Source organism: Lissotriton helveticus, chromosome 8 (genome assembly GCF_964261635.1).
Source record: "Lissotriton helveticus chromosome 8, aLisHel1.1, whole genome shotgun sequence".
Taxonomy (NCBI): domain Eukaryota; kingdom Metazoa; phylum Chordata; class Amphibia; order Caudata; family Salamandridae; genus Lissotriton; species Lissotriton helveticus.
The window spans coordinates 282,027,044-282,051,307 of record NC_136069.1 but is presented as its reverse complement, the minus strand read 5'-3'; the positions used below and the strand labels follow the sequence as shown (position 1 = coordinate 282,051,307).

The window sequence follows — 24,264 nt, the reverse complement described above, 5'->3', positions numbered from 1 at the left end:
GAAATTAGTTGGAAATTAATAAATAATTAACCCGTAATAATGATATAAAATGATATGCCTAAAAAAGAAATTATGACGGCAATGTTGAAAACAGAAGCAGGCTAGAAATACTGGCATCGACATTACAAATCCCTAATGCACAGCCTCCGACTCCTACTTTCTCCTCATATTATGTGGGTAGTACAGAGTCTGAGCATATGCTCAGGGAAAAAGATCAGATTCTTCGCTCTCCCTCTTTCCATTGCTCCCATGGTCTGTAATGAGGTAAGTGGGAGCTGCAGAAGGGAGCCTCGGAAGGGTCTTTTTCGCCACAATCAGTGTTCTAAGCAATCTGCAAGCAGATTGGGTGAGGCTCATGAAGTGCACCCCCTACCCCCATCTAAAACACTGATTACGATGTTACCGTACAGGGAATGAACCGCCCGACCATAGGTTGGTGGTTCCGACATCCCAATTAGGAGGCAACCGCAGATAGTGCAGTGAGAAACTTCCATTTGCCAATGGGAGCTTGTGCGGTGGGCTGAAAACGCCCGTAGCACTAGGTCCAATTGAAAAATGGAAGTTTGTTAACATCACTGAACCGTGTGGCAGGCACCAGTGCAGGGATGTTGGGGGGCCACTTAGGGGCCCCCCCAGGCCTAAATGCAGAGGCCGACGGGGGCCCTGGTAGGAGCCCCCTATGTGGCTTTCTAACAGCCTTTCCATGTAGGAAAGGCCGACATAGAATGGCTGTCGGAAACCGACATCATAATCCCGACAGAGGAAACGTCGTCCTTAAGGGATTATGGCGGGTTTCCAACCTTGAGCCTGTCGGAAAGTTTTGGTCGTTCCTCCAACTGCTGCCTCCAACTGCACGCAACGTAATGCGTTGGACTGCAGCAGTAGATGGTGGTCGGCCCGCAACCGACAAGCCGTCGGTTGTGGTCGAACCACCATCTTAAAGAGGCCCTAAGTGTTGAAATAAAGTGCCAACTTGAGACAAGCGCACTCACTTTGCACAATATCAGTGTGCAACAGAAGCGCAAGAATCTCTCCCATCACCTTCTAGACTTCCCTGGGGGCCAGTGTTGTTACAGTCCAGCAACCTGGACAGGCCTAGGCAAGCACCCGAAGAGTCCCTCATGTATGGCATGAAATCTGGTGACAGCGAAGGACCTTTATAGTACACATGCTCAATGCACGTGGCCCAGCCAGCACCATTTTTCCAAGTCCACCTCCAGGATTGTCTCTGCTGACCACTTTCCTGTTTGAACTAAGTCAGTATTGGCCCTCACCTGCGGCTTGTGGCAATAATGCTGGAGTGGACATTAAATGGTGGGTGTGTCCCTCTGTCGATGGGTCAAAGACTATATTAGAACACTGGAATGTTGACAGATCTACTGAAGACAATGGCGCAGCAGCAGACTATACTCAATGGCTTTCAACTTTCCAAAGTCCTGATCTGCAGACTTTGATGTTCCAGCTCTCCTGCCTCTTCAGTATATGTGGATTGCTAGGGGTAAAGAGAGAAGCAGAGGCTGTGGACGTGGGCACACCGCATGCCTCCTGCCCCCACCACTCCCATAGTTCACAGTGTCACTGGATCTGCAGAAGAAGGTAGGGAGGGGGGGGGGATCTTCTCCGCTCCGGTATGTCCCTTAGCTCTGCCAAATGATGAAATACTGTTTGTGTGAGCCAATGGAGAATATGGGGGACTTCTGCCTCCTTTCACAACTCATGCCATGCAGGTTTGATCTTTGTAGTTACTGTCAGGGCCCTGCACGCACAGCGGCAACTGTATACATAGCTAGAGCTGCAAAAGTCACTGATGCTTCAGAAGCACAAGGGTTTTTAAACACGATGATTTTGGGGAGGCTGCTTTTTTAAATAAGGACTTTCCACACTTATGGGGCGGAATGTTCTATTAGCATCCTAACCCACAGTGGCAGGCTATACCAGTCATCAAAGGCCCGCTTCCTTGTTATAGGCCCTTGCCTTTAGAATGCTGGATAAGGCTTGTAATGGTCAATATAGCCCACTACAATGAGCCATAAGGCTATACAATAGTACTTTATTGTTTTCAGTGATGCTCTCAAATATTAGAGTGGCAGAAGGAAAATAATGCCCTACAAGCCTTTCGCTCCCACAGTCCAATGTTTCTGTTTCTCTTGGAGGGTAGAATGTTGCAGCTTTATGCATTAAGGTGATAAATGTCCTTTCTCCCATTATAGGCCCCCGCCTAAAGATACTTGTTGGAGATGGCATTGAACCACCAGAAGAGCCCTAAACAGCATGCTACAAGGATTATGTTACTTACCCTGTAAGCATCTGTTCTTGGCATGTAGAGCTGAAGATTCACATGCTTTGCATACTCCTGTCATCAAGTGTTGGGTCCGGATATTTGTAAGTTGCTTTTCTTCGAAGAAGTCTTTCCCAGTCAGGAGGCAAGGTGACTCCTCCTTTCGGTGATAGTGTGCATGGGAATCAACTCCATTGTTAGATTGTTTTCCCGCAAGAGGGTGAGAATGGAGTAAGTACGTTTAGTATAGAGATGTCCATGCGTATATAATGTGAATAATTAGAACTGCAACAACCATAGGTGTCTGGGGAGGAGGGATGGCGCATGTGAATCTACAGCTTTACATGCCAAGAACAGATGCTTACAGGGTACGTAACATAATCTGTTCAAGGCGTCCGTGCAGTAGATACACACGCTTTGCATAAACTGTGCAGCGATACCCTCCAAAAGCTGTGGCCAACCAGTAGGTTGTTTGAAAGTGTTTTTAGCCCAGCCTGTCCTACATTAGCCTGTTGACGTGTTATTACATCTACAGAATAATGTTTTGTAAATGTGTGTGGTGTAAACCATGTAGCTGCCTCACATAAGTCAGCTATGGGAAGGTTACCTAAAAAGGCTATAGATGCTCCTAGTTTGATGGTAGAATGTGCTCTAGGAGGTATAGTTAAAGTTCTGTTAGCTTTAACATAACAAGTATGAATACATTTAACGATCCAGCTAGAAATGCCAGATTTTGAGATGGGATTTCCTCTATGAGGTGTAGCAAATGCAACAAAAAGTTGTTTTGTTTCGCTGAAATCTTCTGTCCTATCAATATAGTACAATAGTGCTCTTTTGACATCAAGTGTATGTAAAGCTCTTTCTGCTACTGATTCAGGTTGACGGAAGAACACAGGTAACTTGACTGATTGGTTGATATGAAAAGCAGAAACTACTTTTGGAAAGAATGTAGGGTTTGTACAAAGAACCACTCTATCTTTATGAAGCTGAAAGAAGTGTTCTTCCAAGGTCAATACCTGTAACTCACAAATATGTCATTAGTGAAGTGATAGCAATGAGAAAGGCAACCTTCCAAGATAGAAATTGTAATGGACAACTGTGTAATGGTTCAAAAGGTGGACCCATAAGCCTTGTGAGGACAATGTTAAATGTTCCAGACAGGTGCAGGGGGTACTCTGGGTGGTATTATTCTTTTAAGACCTTCCATATAAGCTTTAATTTCTGGAACTTTGAATTAGGATAAAATGTGGTCTATTCTGCAAATAGGCATATACTGCAGCAAGGTGCAGTCGAATAGATGTGTAGGTTAGGGCTGCTCATTGTAAATGCAACAAATAGCAAATAATATTTTGTATAGATGCATCTAGCGGACCAATTGTGTTATTATTACAATATATAACAAACCTTTTCCACTTTGACGCATAACATGCTCTAGTGCTAGGTTTCCTTACTTCTTTAAGAATTGTCATATAATCTGGAGGTAGATTTAGGTATCCGAACTAGGATTTCAGGAGCCAAATCGCTAGGTTGAGCTCCTTGAGGTTTGGATTTCTGATTTCTCCATGGTTCTGTGTACGAAGGTAGGAAGTGAGGTGCAGCTTTTGATGTGGAACCACTGACAGTTCTAGTAGTGTGGTGAACCATGGTGATGAGCCCATGTGGGGGCCACTTGGATCAGTGTGTGTGATGTCTGCCTGAGATTACGAACCAGAAGTGGAGGGAGAAGGAGATGTGTAAAAACGTAGGCAAATATTCCCCAACCAGTTCATCCATAGGGCATTGCCTTTGGATAGATGGTATGGGAATATGGAGGTGAAGACTGGTCACTTTGAATTCTCTGCTGTGGCAAAGAGGTCTATGTGTCTGGGAGTCCCTATTGTTGGAAGTATGGAAGAAGAACCTCGGGATGAGGTTCCCATTCGTGGACTTGTTGCTGCATCCTGCTAAGGAGGTCGGCAAACTGGCTGTGTATGCCTCGAAGGTGCTCTGCCAGGAGATTAATTTTGTGAAGTATTGCCCAACGCCAAATGGTCTGAAAGAGGCGGGATAGCTGTAGATTGTGTGTCATCCCCCTGTTTTTGTACATAGTACATGGCTGTCATATTGTCCTTTTGGACTAGGACAACTTTCCCGGTGAGGTGAGACTGAAAAGCTTTTAGTGCTAGATAAACAGCCAGACGGTCCAAGTAATTGCTTGGTGTCTCATAAACCTTGAATTGTTAGGGGATGAAGATGGGCACCCCAACCTGTAAGAGATGCATCTGCTGTTAGCACGACTTGTAGAGAAAGGTTGATGAAGGGCCACCCTTTTGATTTGGTGTGTTCCACCACTGCAGAGGGCGATACGTCCAGCTGTCTAACAACACTAGATCGGTTAATGGACCCTGTGATTGATTCCACTGGCATGCTAAGCATTCTTGTAGAGGATACATGTGTAATCTTGCATGAGGCACTATTGCGATGCATGATACCATCGTTCCCAATAGTTGCATGAAAGTTTTGACTGTTAGATATTGGTTGTTTTGAAACTGCAGTAGTAAGTTTTGAAAATGTTGAATTTTGAATGCATTGGGAGAGGCTAGAGCTGTATGTGTATTTAGTGTTGCCCCTAGATATGTTTGCAATTGTGAGGGTTGAAGATGGGACTTTTGTGTATTGATTGTATATCCCAATTGATGAAGAAGGTATATAGTGTTTTGAGTGTGCTGTAAGCATTTTTGATGTGTATTGGCTTTGATGAGCCAATTGTCCAAATATGGGAAGACATGAATTTATTGTCTTCTGAGATGAGCTGCTACTACTGCTAGACAATTTGAGGAAACTTGGGGTGCAGTAGTGACTCCACATGGGAGTACTTTGAATTGGTAGTGATTTCCTGCTATCACAAATCTGAGGTATTTGCGATGTGCTGAGTGGACAGGAATGTGGAAGTATGCGTCTTTTAAGTCTAGTGTGGACATAAAGTTGCCTTGTTGTAAAAGTGGAAGCGCTTGTTGAAGGGTAACCATAGGGAAGTGTTCCGACAGTATGTATAGGTTTAACAATCTGAGATATAAGATTGGTCTTAGGGACCCGCTCTTTTTGGCAATCAGGAAGTAAAGGGAGAAAAATCCTGAACCTTGGTGTTGTAAAGGAACTGGTTCTATAGCCCCTTTTGTCAGAAGAGCTTGTATTTCTTGTTTGAGGAGCTGTTGGTGCTGTAGCGAAATTCTGTGAGTACGAGGTGGAATATTGGGAGGGTTGTTGGTAAGTTCCAGGCAGTAACCATGTTGGATAATGTCTAATACCCATTTGTCCGATGTTACGGATTGCCAAATGGGAAAGAATTGTTGTAATCCTCCCCCAACAGGTGGAAGATGGTCGGGTGGAATAGTGAGCAAGACACTGTTTGTTGGGAGATGGAGAGGTACATGTTGGTGTACCTTAACCTCTGCCCTTGAAAATGTATCCTCTGTAACCACCTTTCTAAAATCCTCTTGGTGAGGGTTGTGTATTTGACTTTTATAAGGAAGCATTTGGATCTGAGGAATTACTTTTGGACCCCCCCCTCTATAGAATGAACGGCGAAAGTAGCCTAAATTAGATGGTGACTGGAGGGCTCCCATTGATTCCGCCACTTCTGTGTCCTTTTTTCTTTTCTCAAGTGATTCATCTACATGAGGTCCAAAAAGATTTTGTTTATCAAAAGAGTATTAAGAATAGCTTGTTTTGGGGGAGGAGCCTAGCTCGCGACCGAGATGGCCGCGCTTTAGCTCGGCTCCGTTCGCCCACCTGTGTTTTTCACATTTATCCTGCATTTATCCTGCCCCGGGAAGCCCTCCTTGCTGTGTAGTACTGCTACGACGCACTGCAGGCACTTACCATTTGTTCCGGTTGTCCTGGCTGCTGTGGGTCCGGTGCAGTGCCCCCGACCATTCCCGGGACTCGAGAGCGGACTGGCCTGGTTCTTCGTCCCGGCTCCTGGGCCGGATGCAGCCTGCGGGCTTGCCCTTCGGGGCGCACTGGAGGTGATTGGAGGGCCGCTGTTCGTGTGAGCCGGAGGTTCCTGGCTGAGAGACTCCTGTGTGGCGGCAGCCTTGGATGGTGACGCTGCCCTTCATTATTGGGGTTCCTCGTGTGTTCAGCTTCCTCCCCCTTTGTTCTCCGGTCCGGCCATTTTGTTCTTTGCCGCCCGGACTCGGAGATCGGGACTGACGACATTGGGGGGCCGGCGAATCCCCTTCTTCTGGTGGCCCCCCTTCCTGTCCGGGGTGTTCTCCTGCCTGTCGGCGGGACTTCATCTGCTTGACTGCCGCCCCGGCGGAGGTTGTTGGCCGCGCGGCCTGCTCGGGCTCTCAAGATGGCGACCAACCCCATTTGTTTGGGCCGGGCCCGGACAAGCACTGAGGGCCCGCCGCAAGGCCCGGGTGTCGGATACTGTGAAGGTTTTCCTGCACTTAAGGGGATCTTAAACGTCCTGCTATCCTGGCGGCTCTCGGTGGCCGCGCCACTCCTGGCTCTGGAGACGGTTCCTCACTGCGGGCCTCCCGGGCCCCCACGACCGGATGAGGCATTGATATCGCGGGGTGTGGCTGGTACTCTCCTGGCGGACTCGGCCCCGGCTGTCGCCCCGGAGGTGCGTAACCTGATGGCGCCTTCTCCTCCTGTGCTGCCTCCTCTGCCCTTGGCCCGGGAGCTGGATTTTGTTTTGCCGGACTTTCATGATTCTCCTGGTCCCTCTCAATCACCACTGCCCGATGACGTCTCCTGTGCCGGCCCGGATGGGTCGGTTTTTATGGATATATCCTTGGAACTGTGCCTGCATCGTTTGCTACATTCTGTGATTTTCCTGGATCTTCCGTGCTTTTCTTCCTGTGACTTTTTTGGACTGCCGTTGGACTCTCCTGCTGCCTGCCTTCTGTTCTTTCTGGCAGGGTCCTCGTTGGATCGGACCCTTACTGCTTTGGATAAAAAGGGTCAGGGCTGATGAAAACTGACTCTTATATGCGGTAGCTCATGAACGGCTTGGATGATCTCTGTGTCCTGATATGGTTCTGTGTAACTGGTTAGTGCTCCTGGACTTTGGCCTGATACTCTTTGGCTTCCCGAGGACTTGGACCTTTAACCCGGGCGGGTGGATGGGTGCGTTTACTCCTGTCTTTGGCCCTCCCCCGTGTGTATGTTTGTATGTCTTTACTCCCTTCTTTCCTTCCCTTCCTTCCCCCCCCCCCCTTTTTTTGTCTTTTAATTCCAACTTTTCTTGCTCCACTATATTTCGGGTTCTATTTAGGGCGACAGGCACGCTGCGGGGGGGGTAGGCCGTAGCCTTCTGCAGGGGTGCAGGGTGGGCTTAAGGGTGGGTGGGGGGGTCTGTTTGTGTCGGGGGGTCTTTTTCCCCCCTTATTTTCCCCTTTTTTGTTCTATGGCTCTTGTGTATTCACTTTTTCGGGACTCTGTCACCTCGTATCTCCCCCGGGGGTTTTCTGTCCTTCTTCCGGTGTGTGGCTGATTGTGGTTCGCTGCCTATTCTGGTATCGTGTTTCTGTTACATCGCATGCCTGTTTTATTGTCCTGTTTTTCCCCCTGGGGGTGCATGGTCTGGCGGGTGTTCCTTTTGTTGTCTTTTTCTCCCTCTTTCCCTTCCTCCTTTATGGAGGTTCCCTTTTTCCGTTGGGGTGCGTATTGCATAGTCTTTGTGATGGGGCTTTTTGACCACGTCTTCTTTGTTCGGGTAGGGGCGGAGGTGAGTGAGCGCGATTGACTGTTGCCACTGTCGCTATTTGATGGTCTGATTCTGTTCCTGTCCTTCGCTAGATTTGATTATATGGTTTCATTTTCTTACGTTGTGTCTATAAAATGGCGGCTTGCCACGGTCCCTCCCTTGTATTCTCATATACGGCCCGTTATTCCTTTGGTCCCCTCCCCGTGCTAGAAAATTAACCTTTATTATCCTGCTCTTGCTGAACGCTCGATGGTTTTTATTGCTTCACCAGTGCTCCTGATGTTATATCCTGTGCAGATCTTTTTTTGTATGCTGGTTATTTGACCATTCTGTTCTGGCCAGCCCGTGGGGTTGTAGGCCAGTATTTGTGAGCTTTCATTGTTCAATAAAGGTCTTAAAAAAAAAAAAAAAAAAAAAGCTTGTTTTAACGTCCAGTTTAAACCCGGAAAGTCTCAACAATGCATGCACATCTGATAGATGAATTAGATATGGGTTTACCCTCCTGCACTAATTTGGTGTTCATCTGGGAGCTATTAGAGCAACTGCTCCATTTCATCCCAATGGGCCCTGTCATACCTTGCTAGTAGGCCTTGTGTGTTAGCTATACGCAATGGTTGGCGGACTGTGCAGCTACCCGTTTCCCTGATGCATCTATTAATTTAGACTCCTTGTCTGGAGGTGGTGCATCTGCTGTAGTTTGGGAATTAGCTATTTTTCTAGCATTTGACACAACAAATTTAGGGGTAACTGTCCTCTAATAAAAATTGGATTCGTTGGAGGTGGTTTGTATTTTTTGTTAACCCTAGGTGTTAAAATACGAGCCCGTACAGGGTCTTTTAAAATATCATCGGCATGGCGCATCATGCCTTATAACATAGGTAAGGATTGTGCTGTCCTATGTGATGTTCCTAAGGTCTCAAACAGAAAATCCTCTTCTAAGCATTCCTTATGAAGTGTGACCACCATGGTATGATGCTGCTCTGGGAATTAACTCCTTGTATGTTGTGTGGTCATCAGGAGGTGTAGGCTTTGTAGGATATAGTTCAGGATCATTATCCAAGGATCTGTAGGTGGTGGACTGTTCTCACCTATGTAATCAATATCAGTCTGTGTGTGTGGTGACCCCTGTGGTGTAATATCTAGGTTTGAGTCTGGTGGTGGTGAAGATGGTGGAGGGGTCTGGATAGGGCTTGTAGCCATGTCCCCTTTTTTCAGAGTGATTTTGCCTAAATCCTTGGAAGGAATGTTTCTTTTAGAAGGAGTGACACGAAGTAGATCTTTTTCGGCTTAGGATCCAGCTTTTCTTTCATAACCTCTAGGATCTGCTCCGGAGGCTTATGGTGAACATCTTTTGCTTTCGGTGCCAACATTTTCAGTGCCCAGCTGGATTTGTCCTGTTTTTCCTTTGGAGCAGAAGATGTTTCCCACTGCATGTCACTTCACCAAGCCAGACGGTCCCGCAAAGTCTTTTTGGACCAGAACGATTGACAAGCGTAAAAGTCCTCCTCTTTGTACTCCAGTCCGAGGTATACGTTGCAGACTTTATGCAGGTCGGTGCCCGGATACTTGGAGTGGCACCGAGGACAGAATTGAAAAGGAGACTGTTCCATCGGCAGCAGACTGGATCCTACGAAACTGAGTGTAAGTCAACAGACGCGGCTAGGCCTCAAGGCTGCTAACGATGTCTTCTAGAGCGAAGATAAAGTATTTTTCTAGTTTTCGAGATGCGAAAAATATGAAACGTATACGAAACAATACTGTCAAGAGTACAGTGTATTTGCGCACCAAAGGAATCACCGCAAACCACGTCCAAACAGATGGCGAAAAGAAAACAATGGAGTCGATGCCCATGCGCACTAACACCGAAAGGAGAAGTCACCTTGCCTTGTGACTGGGAAAGACTTCTTCGAAGAAAAACAACTTGCAAACATCCAGACCCAACACTAGATGGCAGGAGTATGCAAAGCATGCGTATCTACAGCACACATGCCTCAAACTGACATATTAGAACACTAAAATGTTGAGAATGCTACAACAGAGTGGAGAGGGCTTTTAATAGGTTATATAGGCCTTCTGCTCAAACAAGGTGATTTTTTATTGGGGGTTCTAGAGACATCAAATAGACAACAAGAGCAATGCGGGCGTTTCCCATGGTGGGATTCAAACCCCTGAGGTAAAACACATCACCATTATTCAGTTACACATCCTTAATTGTATGTAATTTATGGGACCTCCATTTCATCTCCCCCTGATGACATTAGCTGTGCAGAAACAGAAAAGTCATAGGGGAGCGATACACAACATGGCTTCACCTGTGTACATCCCAGGGCTCTTATAAAACATGTTCTACAACCAGGTTCCCACCACCTTCTGGCCCTCACTCCCCTCTCCCACCCAATTTTATAAATACCACTTTTCCACACCACCTTCTACATTGCTCTTCCTCTCCCAAGTAATAAACATAAATAATAGCTGGTCTCCTGTCACTCACCACTACCATCCTCTGCACTTCCCCTTCCCCTTTCTGCCCACTTTGAAAGAAGAAACACCACCAAGTGGCCGGCCACCAACCCAATTACCCTCTGTGCCTTCCCTCCTTCTCCACTTAAGCTGTGCTCTCTGCTCTCCATGGAGTGGACCGCAACACAGGTGCTGCACTGACAAACTCTCTGAGAGCCATGTCACTACAGCTTTGACATGCCTCTGTGAGCATGTCTGCAGAGTCCACACTGACAGTGGAATGTGGCAGTTACCTCAGGGGATGTACTCGCTGACGTACAGCTGTTGCAAACTGTTTTTATTTCCCACTGCTGTGATGTAGCAGATTCAAGCTGGTATTCACATAACTTGCTCTGTCTACAAAAGCAATACATATTGATCCAATGTCCTTCTGGTTTTTCCTGGTAAATTTATATCATTCTACCCTCTGAGGCAGGAATGGTCTAATATAGCCTTAGAACCCGCCACAGCGGGCTCTACCGGCATTAAAGGCTCACTCCAGCGTTAAATGTCCGAGCCGAAGGCCTTTAACAAGGGAGCGGGTCTTTAATGGCTGGAAGAGCCCGCTATGGAGGGCTCTAAGGCTATTCGAACATTCTGCCCCTAGATGACAGAATGTTCTAATTTGTGAAACAAAGGCCTAACAGAGCCTTTGTTAAACATTGGAATGTTGATGTTCCGGCTTCTACCGGCCATTAGGAGCCCGGAACACTCCATTTTTTTCAATGGAGTGCTCTACATTCCAATTTTCTAATATGGATACAGTAGTTGGACTGCAGCAATACCAATCAATACAGGCCCTAAGCCTCGTTACTGACTCCCTTGGCTGTGGCTTGGGCGGATGACTCGGGGACAGAACCTTTAATGACTAGTATGCCAGAGGAGCAGTAGATACTTAACAGCTAACTTTGAATTTATGTACAAAGCCTTAGACAAGACACCCCATCCACTGTACTGTAACTAGATTGTTCATGTACCTGGAACACAACCAAGACACAAAATAGTAAAAAGAATTCCCTCATCTAGGATGACAGGTCTCATCACTCCTGAAGGATAGCATTTTCTTAAGATAAAACCCTCACCAAGCACATTACATGATATCTTTAAAAAAACGTAATTGAGCATTTCAAACAAAATGGCACACGTTTGGTGGATTTGTACGGAATTATGCTACAAAGTTTATTGAACAGGTCATTTTTAGATAAAAATATGCTTTGTCACAGAGTTCTTACTTACCATGCTCTTTTTGGAAAACAGTCTTTAGCTTCGGCACTTTACTGAAGTCAACTCGTTTGTACTCTTCGTCTTCCTGCACCAGCACATCTGGTTTGCCTGAAGCACAATCAAAAATGTTAATGAGCACAGACCACTCTCATTAAACTTTTGCAGCACTTAGGATTCAAAAGAAAATGTACTGCATCCGACAGGAGCCACACATGAGCAGGTGAACTTTTCCAACGAGAGCGGATTTCAGGGTTTTTAGCATACAGCAATGTCAGTGTCCCTTCTAAAACACAATGTGCAGGTCAATTAAACAAATATGAACCAAGAAACCACTACATTTTCTGCTTAGATCCTAAATGTAATTACACTGATGAGCGCCATGTACTACAACTTCTTCAGTAAACTGTAGCAAAGAACATCCATTTTTTTTAAAAAAAGTGAACAAACATCAAAGGAAAAAGCCTGTAAAGTATAATAGTAATCGCTGCCCAGCCCGGATCGTGAAATTTGTATCCATTTCTAGTCAATCCAAACATTTGAACAAACGTAATGATATGCAAAAGCAATTCATCTTCATCCAAACTGCATCTCTTCACACAGTCCGAACAAAAAACAGACTTGCAACCTCTTAAATCATAGTTAGTGGGGACCTTTCGCTCAGGACACTATAAAGTGTCCGCCATATTCAAACCACAACTTTAAGAATATCTGCAACTCTACCTACCACCTACAAAATGTATACACCATATTTAGGTCATCGAGACCGATGCACTACAAAAACCACAAGCTCAACCAGTCGCATGACTCACTTTATCCCTCTTTCAAATATGCTATTGGCAGGAATTCTATGTATGCATAACAAACCTAGCCCAAAGGCAGAGTCATACCGTACAGCATTTAAGGAAAAGATACACTAGACACGTGATTTGATTGGTAACTGGTTTCCAAGAGTGAAAGTGGTTTGTTAATGGAACCGTGATAGTGGTTTTTTTTGTTTGTTTTTTTAAGAGGCGTGCCTTTAGCTCTTTTCTACAGATGAGCTGTGGGTCGCCTTTAAGGACAAAGAGATGCCATTCTACGTTCCGGGTGCATACACAAGTTGTTCTGTTTTCTCTTTCTTTTTCACACTACTACTTCTCAAGCCTCATGGGGTCCTGACTGCAGGTCCGCCGAGAAGGCACCAGAAATGGAGAGCTTGCCAGTCAAATATACTGATGAATGGAGAAGCTATAGCCTAATCTGAAATCCACTGTTATAATCTTGTAAATCCTACAACATCTTCCCATACACAACTTGATGTGGTAATGTGGGATTAGAAAACAGACTAAGCATTAGCTGTGTGTGCTTTAAAATACAAAAGCAACATGGAGCAGGCATGAACATCACTCACAACCGACCAGGGAAGAGTGTAGTAGGTTGTACCATAAATTATGTGGAGAATAATCAACCATGGTTTGCCTTAGTGGAAAGGGTATGCCCAGACGTGGTTCCCGTGATCACTGCGCCACTGGATTCAAGCTAGCCTGGCTGATGACAGGTGACAGCTGAAACTGGTCCCAGGATGCTTGTTTCCGGTCCAGAGAGGACCTGGCTTGGCAGTTCGGGCTGGACTGTTCCCACAAGGAACAGGGTCAAGACTGATTTGCATATGGCTGGATCTAAACTGGGGTGACATGGTGAGCAAAAGAATGATGGAGTAAACCCAGATCTTTGTGTCTGGGGTGAATGTTTGCGTTATTAAGCATTCCGTCCATCATTTGTTCCTTTTGCTTTAGAAGAATCTACAAATTATATTAAACGATTTGAAGTTGGCCAGATGCAAAAAGTTGAGGAAATCTCATGGTGCTGTAGGAACAATCTGGTAAAAAGAAGGATGAGAGTGATGGCATTTTTAAGTGATGCCACGAATTCCCAGAGTAGATCCCTACCTGAGCTCTTCCTGCAAGCCCTAGTTTTAGGAAAAATCCAACCTTATTTAGGGGATATAAAATGCAGAAAAATAGCAGGAGGTGTGTCGTGAAATTGTGATTAGGACAAGTCCTGGCTTCTCTAGAGTGGAAGCTGCAGGAGAATAAGAGGGCCAAGGATAATGATAAATGTAGATATTGTAAGACAGGAGACCATTCGCTGCAGCAAGTCACTATTTTCTGTAAACAGTTTACTTGGAAAAGAAAGAATATTTCACTCTCAGTTTTTAGACCCCCTCCAAATAGGAAAAGTAAGTGAAGTAATGTGGATGCTGAGGAATTGTGGTAATATGTTATTATGTAACAAATTGAATCAGTTTAAAAAAAATGCTTTTAGAAAAAGATGGGTCTTAGATTTGTAAAGTGTTTTTGGAACTAGATCAGATCAGAAAATCTTTATTCGGTTTTTCAAGCAGAAAGAACCATAAAAGCACAATAACACAGTTAATAAATGTTACACAATAAAAACTTGATATACAATCATAAAAAACCCATATGTTAAAATGTGTATTAATAACAACAGTCACTGGTGAGCAGGTATAATAGTAGCAGCATTTATGAACAATTAATTCTCCCTACTATTTCTAAGTTTTAGGGCTGATTTTAGGAAACCAATCTGAAATAAAGTGCTTTCAGGCTTTAACAATTGCAGGTAACAAAGGGCTGGTCGGACCTGAGTAATGTTCTGTTTTTTTAAAAGGGGCTTTAAGAAGAACCTCCGGGGTGCATCATAGAGGGGACAGATAAATAAAAAGTGCACCAAATCCTGCGGAGACTCATAGTCGCAGGCGCAGGACGGTAGCACTTGACCTCTATGAGAGCCCCTTGGAACAGTTAATAAAAGGTGATAATAATCCAATCGGAACCTGATTAACAAGAACCGCTCATAGCACGATATGGGCCATGATAAATAAGGCTCCATTAAAGGAGTAGTTTTCAACATGGCGTATTTGCGGACACTGGGTTTAATTAGTTCCACCTCATCACGATTCATTTGTTGTAATAAAGAGAACGTTTTTTTCACAAACTCTACGTCAGAAAATGTAATCGAATCAGGATTTAAAAAGAGTTCTGGGCGCCCCAATGCAAGAAAACAGTCTTAAGTATTTTAACCAAGGGATTTTGAGCATACAATCCATGGACAATACTTCCTTTAAAAGCAAGTGATTTAGGACCAAATCTTTGTTAAGCCAGCATTTTAGCCAGAAGGTTAGTGGCCGTAGTGCTAGGGTATCACTAATAAAAAAAGGTGTGCCAGTTTCTTCGTGCACTATTAGGTTAGAAGTTCCCTTTGGAACCCCCAACAGCTGTTTCAAGAGTGTTCTCAGCCACCACAATATCGTCAGCTGCCACGTACCCCCACAGTTTACTACCGTAGCTACCTAGTGCCGCACTTTTTGCCTGGTAGATCTTTAGTAATGCAGCAATATGTTGTTTGCCCATTTTCCTCGAAAAATTTAATATAGCAGCGTTTGCCCGAATTATTTCACCCCTTTTTCTTTGGAGTAATGGTTCCCATTTTAACTGATCGTCGAACAGAACTCCCAAATAAGAGAATGTTATAGTCATGGGGACCTTCTCCATATTTACCCTAAATGAGTACAATTTCTCGTTACGCTGCCCCACCTGCATTGTGTAGGATTTGGTGTTGTTGATAGATAAATCACGGGCAGCCATAAAACTGTAAAAGGCACTTAATAAGGATTGGAGACCTCTTGCAGTCCTAGCCAAGAGGACGGCGTCGTCTGCATATAATAAAACAGGCAGACCCTTGCGGCCCACATAAGGATAATCAGCTCCAGTATTTAGTAGGCACTCCTCCAGGTCATTAATATATAAATTAAAAAGAAAGGGGGCCAAAATACAGCCCTGCCTAACGCCCCTATGGACACTAAAATCCCTGGATACACTAAGGTCCTGCGAATACCTCACGTTAGCCTTTGTATCCCGATGCAGGTCCCTCAGAAGGTTAACCAAAGTAGGCTCCACCCCCATGGCGCCCATCGACTCCCATAGTTTCCCCCGGTTGACACAGTCAAACGCGGAGGAAAGGTCCATGAACGCCATATGGATGGTGCCCTGCCTGGCCATGGTATATTTCCCGAGGACCATATACAAATTGAGGCATTGCGCCATTGTAGAGTGGCCTGGCTGAAACCCATATTGGATTTTGGAGATGACCCTACGTTCATTGGCCCAGGCTGTCAATCTGTTCAGGATTACTCCTCCCACTACCTTGACCACAGAGTCGATGAGTGAAATCGGCCTGTAACAGGTGGTACTATTACGGTCTCCTTTCTTAAATACTGACACTATCGTAGAAGCCCCCCATGACCTTGGGCAGCCATGTTCTGCGGCTGCATTAAGCACAGCAGTGAGAACCGGCGCCCAGAGAGACACTTTGGATTTAAATAAATCCGGGGGCATACCATCTGGTCCCGGTGCTTTATTACTCGATAGCCCCAAAATGCCTTTCTCAACCTCACTCATTGTAAAGAGTGGTAGAGTTAACACTTTGTTCACCGCTATCCACTTCTGTCTGTGAGGTATTGCTATTAAAAATGAGACTAAAATGAGACACCCACTCATCTTCAGTAATGTTAGTACTGACTGAGTTATCCCCTGCCCCATCAAACAGTGGTTTATTAATGATTCCCCAAAATCTTTCACTGTTACAAAGAGTGTTGGGGTCTAACAGTTCTTGCCAGGTTTTATCCTTTATTTCTGCTTTGCGCTTTACCAGGGCCTTTTTATAGGACAGGCGTAGTGACCGGATCAATAGGGGGTCTCTAGGGCTAATCTTCAAAGCTGCCTTTAACTCTCGAGCTGGTTTTGAACAAGAGTGATAAAACCATTTAGGGTCCCTGCATGAGGGGCCCGATGACGGGACGGTTAGCATATAGCCTACTTTTGAGACAATCCCATCAAAGGCTAAGAGGATGTCTGGCGAAAGGGATGCGGAGGACACACACGATGATAACTCGGGGCACATGTTTTATGGATCATGTCATAAAGTTGCTCCGAATTCACCTTAGACCATTTTAAGCGACGCCTTCCATCCGTGCATTTCAAAACACCCTGGTTTGTCGTCTTTGCCCGTAAGTTTAATAGGTTACCATCCAGTAAGATACAGACTGGGTTATGGTCACTATATATGCTTTCCAGGATTTTAAAGCCCGATATAATTGATTGTAGGCCGCTAGAGAGCAGAATGTGATCAATAAAAAAAAAAAACGGAGTAACCTTTGAATGTGGGAACGGACTGGTAACTACAAACATCCACCAAGGACATAGCTGAGATTAGGTCAAATTAATTTAATAATTGATTCAGCATATCTCCCCGGCCAGAGTGTTCGAAATGAAGGCCCCCCCATCCTATGGCAACCCAATACTCCCATGACAGTATTCATAGGATTCCCACAAGGGTACACGTTAAAGTCCCCCATAATAAGAATCCGATGGGAGAAGCTGTCACAGTGCTGACTAATAAAATCGCCCAATTCAGCAATCCTACATTCCCCTCTGACATTTACAGCATTGCAGAAGTTAATCAAGGACACCATTACATTCCCTCTTTTTATAGTGACTGCTTGAATATCAGTGTTGTTGGTAGTTATTGTTTTAACAACACAGTTCAAGGCTAAGTCAATATACAAAGCCAAACCCACTTTGGCTCTGCCACTTCGTGATGGTTCAGCAGGCACAAAAAAACTTTTGTAGCCTTCTAAAAATATATCACATTCCACCATCCAAGTCTCTTGCAGGCAGATCATCGGAAATGACCTTATGAACTCAACCGACTTTGGGTCTTTAACCTTTCACGCCAGCCCAGCAATGTTCCAAGAGATAACATTAGGCCAATTCTTTGCATACAGCCATATGCGGGATTCGGGCTGCAGTCGTTCTCCCGAATGGGTCATCATTATTGGCTATATTAGTATCCCGAGAAAACAAATGGGGATATGGAGAATCGCTAGGCAATTGGCTGCTGGTTGGCTCCGTAGCTCCCTCAAAGTGTGTATTGCTCCCACTTTGTGAGGCCCCGTGAGTTTCGTCCCGGATATGCTGAAGTCAGTCGACCATTTCCAAACCGCTGTACCTATTTTGTGTGGATATTTGGCTGGATACGCGTGGTTGCATGTGCCAGCCCCTATCCGCCCTGCCCACACCCCGGTGCTCTACTAGGGTCCAATCACATTCCGTGTCTAATGGATGGGGTGGGGGGTAAAAATATGACAATGGGAGGGGTTGGATGGTGGACCCAAGGCAATGGTGCCTCCAATTGCAAATATGCTCCAAAGTCCATGGGTCCTTAAAGTTTACCAGCACACAGTCACCTTTTATGGTTTTTGGCCTGTGCCCCACCCAAGACAACCTGCGCACCATCAGAATTTCGCTGGTGATGTGACGGGGGAGTGGTCTATTTTTATTGAGCCAGTCAGAGGCTTTATTTTTTAGGGACATAAACGATTCCTTGCTGGGATTACTTATTTCGGGACCCCAGTCAAGGCTACCAGATACGGGCTCGATTCTGGAGGCAAATCAATTCTGAGATCCCCAGAAGAGCCCGCATCGAGTAAGTCCCGACGGGCTTCTTTTGACTTTGCAACATTGGCCCCTGTTGAAGTATTGGCAAGTAAGGCCACAGGTGTAGATGGTTTTCCAATAGGTGCGTTTAGAGTAGATGGTACTAGAGGAGGAATAGATTTATGTGTTGCAATCCCCCCTGTACGATGTTCAATTGTGCATTACCCAAAGACAACACATTTGACTTTATATTGTCCGCAGTTTCCAATGTTGCTTTCTCAATCTTGAACAGCCGCTGCTCAATCTGCGTAAGTCTATCTTCAAGTGATTTAAAAGATGACTTTAGCAAGGCTCCCAGATTAGCAAGGACTGGATCCTCCGGTACCAATATTGCGCCGGCAGAATTAGGCGCTCCTGGAGTAGTTACAATCAATAATGGTAAACCATTTTTCTCCATAGAGTTCACGACCTCCGGGGCCTGGCGCTTAAGTGTTGTATCGCTATTACTAGCGCATTTAGCGAGTTTGGGCTTCATGCCTCCAACGGCAGCAGCGGCCCCCCGCTTCCTCTTAGATATCGCCCCCTCACGTCTCCCCCACATCTGCTGGGTATTTGGTCTTTCAGGGGAACTGGTGGTAGACACTATGGTAGTCTCTATTGCTGCTGATAGTTGGAACTGATCAGCTGGTGAGGTATGGCCCTGGTCCTGAGAAGTAGGTGGACTATGAACAATCACAGGACCGTCAATAATATTTGCTCGCAGTATAGGTTCTGGTGTACGAGCATTTGCAAAGTGTCCCATGGAGGATCTTTTTGCTAGTGCAAGATCTTGAGAAACCCGGCGCTCCATTAAAATTATCCCCTGGTCAATGACTGAATTGGCTCTGATGATAAAGTTGTCCAGTGTCCCTGTTAAATATCCACTCGAGGTCACTGCGTTACTCCTACTTTCATGCGCGGACATGTTACTATGCAAATGGTCAACCAAGCGGGTACTTACGGTTGAACACTGTGTTAGAGATGTGAAATGCACCACATGAAAGAGGGGTGGCCCGGTCCGGTCTCCTCCAGGCTGCAACGGGCTCAAACGGGCCCGGGCTTTGCCCGGCGAACGCCCGCGCGCAGCGGTGGGCGTAGATAGTTATATACACGCTGGAGAAGGGGCGGGAAGAGGCACACAGCTGAGGGTTGTGAAGGGCTGCTGGTCCTCGCAGTCCCGAATCGGCCCAGAAACGCCAAAGTCCACAGTAAACTGCTACGAGCGGCTCCCACGGAGCGGGGGCCGCGAGCAGTATATCAGCACACAGGAGGAGGGGCGGGAAGAGGCACACAGCTGAGGGTTGTGAAAGGCTGCTGGTCCTCGCAGTCCCGAATCGCCCAGAAACGCCAAAGTCCACAGTCAACTGCTACGAGCGGTATTGTCTCTTATAACTTAAGCTCCCCGGGGAGTGCAGGAAGGGGGGTCACAGAGGCGGGAAGGAGACAGAGACCGACCAGGGGGCTCAGGAAACCGCAACCTGCCGTCCCTTTTTGGAACTTGAAGGGGGAATTTTTTCTACTATAATAGTTGATAGGGGAAAAATGAATTAGGCTGAAATGATAGTGCCTGGGGACAATACTGTTTGTGAAAGGAAATCTAAATTAAGTGGAAAACAGGACTAAACAGCATTGGTGTGAATTTTAGTGGGGCTATTATGAGATAGAGGTAAAGAGTCCCGTTAGGGTTTACATTTTGTAAAGAAGCTCATAAGGCAGGTATTTTTGCCTTATGATATTGTAGGGTATTATTTTAGGACGTTTTGGTCGAATGGTATGACGGGTATTAAATAGTTAGGTCAGTTAATGGATAGGTTAATTTCTAGCAGGGAGAGAACAATTTCTAGTAGCATATTAATAACTTAGTTGTCTTGTTATTACATGCATTTTATATATAACCAAGGAATTAGATTTTTAGACATGATTATTTTATAATGGTCTATTTTGCTTAAAAAGAAAGTATATATTGAACTGATTTGAGATTAAATGATTTGAGATTAAGGTATATGTGATTGGTGTTTTAAATGTGTGTGTTGCCTATTTGGCATATTATCAAAGAATAAACTGAAGTCTGGCGCCCAGAGGACATTAAAGAATAGATGAAGATGCAGTTAGAAGTCACCATCAAAAAATAAATAATGATATACCTCTCTACACCTCCCAGGAGTATCAAATCAATACCATTAATAGGCTAATATATCCCCTACTAACAACTCATGAGGACAGCTTTCATACTATGAAATGTTCTGATGAAAAAGGTTTTTGGGAAAGAATCCATTGAGGAGGCATATCTGTAGAATAAGGAGACCTGTTATACCATTATTAATCTTTGACAAAAATGTAACCGCTATGTAGGATTGAGGGCTTCCTCTTTATCTTCGGAATATGAGTTGCCCTTGCATAATCCTGAGTTAGCATCTTTAAAGTAGAAGGTATAGTAGAAATGGAAGGGAGAACTTACAATAGAGTCATAGATTGCACCGTCAAAGCTGAAGCCATTGAAGTAAGACAACTTGATAGCAAAACCAAAAGTCACTTTCTCTATTGTAAAGTAGTAGAAAGTTTTATTAGACGCTGCAGGGTTGAATGTCACTGGTGTGCTAGTCCTGTGCCATCATACTAATTATTTCAACATATTTGCATTGTTCTGCCTGACAGACTCCTATGCTTTGTTTCCTTAGTGGGTCTCGGTCAGAGTACTAAATTGTGCTGAATATTGTGTTCATGGGCGGCTACAGTACCAATGGTAAGGCCAAGACATGACTGCTGGATTTCAGTCCTGGGTTGCTAGTGTTCTGGTTCAGGAAAGATCTGGTCTGGCAGTTCAGGCTGGGCTGTTCTTATTAGAGCAGAGTCAAGACTGATTTGAATATAGGTGGGTCCAAACTGAGGTGGCTTGGTGGGAAAAAAGAAGGATGGGTTGGAATATTACCCTGAACGATTGCCAAGGGTTAGACTTATTGCAAGCATTCCTTTTATCACCTTTCGTGTGTTTGATGCCAATTTATTTCATTGCACCTTAAGTTAAGGTGGCTGCCTACCGGCCCTCACTAGTAGACCTGTATAGTCTGTTATGGCTGTTATCTTTCACAGCCTCCAGTTTGTGGGTGTGTTTGATATTGACAAAGTGGAGGATTGTTGTGCTAGCCTCATCTGGGAGCCCCCGTGTATTTGTATCTGGTTTCCATGTCAGCCAGTACAGCCACCACTGCCCTACCTTGCATATGCTTCCACTACTCGGGCATCTCACCCGTTCTGGTTAGATCAATGTTACCAGGTTGTTGTGTGTCTGGTTTAGATCAACAAAGCCTTCAACAAACAACTTTTTTGATCATTCTACTGAGTCAGACCAGTGTGGACTGTTCCGCCTGTGGCCAACAATGAAGCAACATCATGATAAAGAGCGAAGGGCATGGTCATTGCATTCACCTGAGGAGACAAAAAACAAGTACACAAGATACAGCACCTAAACCTTTGTAGCATCCCACAATTGCAGGAAGGCAAACTGAACTACATGATTTAACATGGAATTACTAAAGATGAAGCGGTCAGGCCAAAACCTTGAATGTCTGCAAAAACACACAAGATCACAATAAGTTTTGATTTTTGTATAGGAGGATATCTTGTGACAATATTGAAAAGTAAAAAAATACCACTACTCAAACATGCAACAGGAAGGAATAAAAGCAAACAAGCACGCAATTCTAAAACTACAGGAAAATATGGTACCAGGAATGCACAAAATGTGAATCTTGGGCACTGCAAAGATATTTATCTTTCTTCACCATCAGGATTAGGATGATCAACGATTCAATTCCGGCTGAAAACAAACCACACTATGCAAGTGAGGGTCCTTTCCATTATTAATACCTTTCAACTCCGTCTTCAACCCAATAACCCAATTCCAAGCAGCTAGATAACTCAAACTGTCAAACTTTCCAGTACACTCTGAATTCACCAGTGGGTCTAGAGGAACAGGCATTCTACTGTGAAAGAATTCCCATTTTTCAGTTTTACAGACTAAACACGATGATAAGTGTAGGTTTGCGGCAATACATGGGCAGTGGGAGGGCAAACTAATTAATGTAGTATCGGTATATGTCCCCCCGGCGTTACAGACGGTAGCGCTCCCAGCTCTCAGTGGGTTTCTGTTGTCCCTGCCCGATGGGGATATCCTCATTGGCGGAGACTTTAACGCCACAAAGTCCACATAAAGTCCACATTTGTAAAGCGCACAATCACCCGTAAGGGTCTCTAGGCGCTGGGGGCCGTCGGGAAGATTAAGCGAGCTATTGCCCAGAGTCACATGGTGCTGGGCTAACCTGCCGCCGGAGCCGGGGATCGAACCCTGATCCCCAGATTCCAGCGTCAGTCGCCCTGGCCGCGGCGCCACACCTCTCCTCTCCGCCACCCCTCCCAAAGGACCCCCGTGCCGATAGACACCCGGTGAGGGCCTCGTCGGCCGAGGTCTCCCGCTTACAGAGCTTTAGTGAGGGGTTGGTGGATGTATGAAGACAAACACCCGGTAACAAAACAATACACTTTTTACTCCACAGCGCACGACAGTCTATCCAGGATAGATTACTTCCTGGCCTCAATGTCCAGTCTCTCATGCATAGACCACATTACCATAGGATCTAGAGGGATCTCTGATCACTCCCCGATAGTTTTAACATACTCCTCACACCAAACGTCCCGCAAACGACTCTACCCAATTTATCCAGGGTATTTACAAGTCCCGCAGATAAGGAAGGAACTGCGTAGGACCAAAAAACATTTCTTCAATGAAAACGTAGCCTCAGTAAGTTCTCCTGCCACACTGTGGGAGTCTTATAAAACGGTTCTCCGAGGGCAGGCAATTGCATCCATCACTGGATACAAACGCATGAAACATCAAGATCTTACGACACTAGAGCAGGAACTGCAAGCAGCAGACACTGATTGCACGACTAATCCTACACCCGAAATGGCCCATACTCTTCATCTCAAACAACAATAATACAGGGAACACCTCCGACAAGATACATTGGCCGCCCTAGCAACTACCAAACACAAAATTTATGACGTGGGTGATAAGGCGGGGAGGCTACTGGCCTGGCTCGACAGGAGAGATCGAAACGCCAGAACTATAACGCAGCTCAAAACAACAGAGGGTAGTCTTACATCTGACCCGGGGGAAATAGTGGATGCATTGGCTGACCATTTTCGAACGGTATATGCCGCACCCTCGGACAGTACAGAGGCTGAGGCTGACGAATATTTGCGTAGCATGGAACTGACTAACCTTTCACCAGAAGCGTCCATAAAGCTCGAAGCAGATCTTACAATTGCTGAAATATGTGCAGCAGTCAAATCATTGCAATCGGAAAGGCTCTGGGCCCCAATGGGATCCCGCTGGAGCTCTACAAGGTCTTGGCGAGCACTCTCTGCCCCCATCTACTTAATATGTACAACAACTGTCTGGAACAGGGTGTGCTGCGTTGGGACCAGAGGATAGCCACGATTGTGGCGATTTTGAAGCCGGGGAAGCCCCCATCGGAATGTCAGTCATACCGCCCCATATCGCTGCTCAAATGCGGAATCCAAAATATTAGGTAAAGTGATCGCTAACAGGCTGCAAGCACATCTGCCCAATTTAATACACCCGGACCACTCCGGCTTTATGCCTAATAGAAACACTGCGCTTAATCTTAGACGCTTACATAATGCACTAGCACGAGAACATGTCCTGTCGGAGCCATCGGCTGTCCTCTCCTTAGACGCCAAAATGGCCTTTGACATGGTGGACTGGACCTACCTCTTCACGGTTCTCCCACGCCTGGGCTTCGGTCCGAAATTCTGCGCTTGGATCAGGCTCCTCTACACGGATCCGGTGGCATGTATCACAGACTCTCAGACGCTGTACCACTGGCAAGGGGGACTCGACAGGGGTGCCCTCTATCGCCGCTTCTGTTTGCACTAGTGTTGGAACCCTTGGCGACGCGCCTCAGAACAACCCCTCTTCTACGCGGTATAACATGGATAGAAGGCTG

At 45.5% G+C, this 24,264-nt stretch overlaps 1 protein-coding gene across 3 annotated transcripts in view; it reads right to left on the bottom strand.

The window, feature by feature from the left end:
• Window positions 1-24,264, bottom strand: part of ACAT1 (acetyl-CoA acetyltransferase 1) — a 141,882-nt gene that overhangs the window by 23,556 nt on the left and 94,062 nt on the right. For all 3 annotated transcript variants that reach the window (XM_078657045.1, XM_078657047.1, XM_078657046.1), the window contains one exon: window positions 11,715-11,810. In XM_078657045.1, coding sequence (XP_078513171.1) covers window positions 11,715-11,810 — 96 coding nt within the window. The remainder of the gene's footprint in view (window positions 1-11,714; window positions 11,811-24,264) is intronic.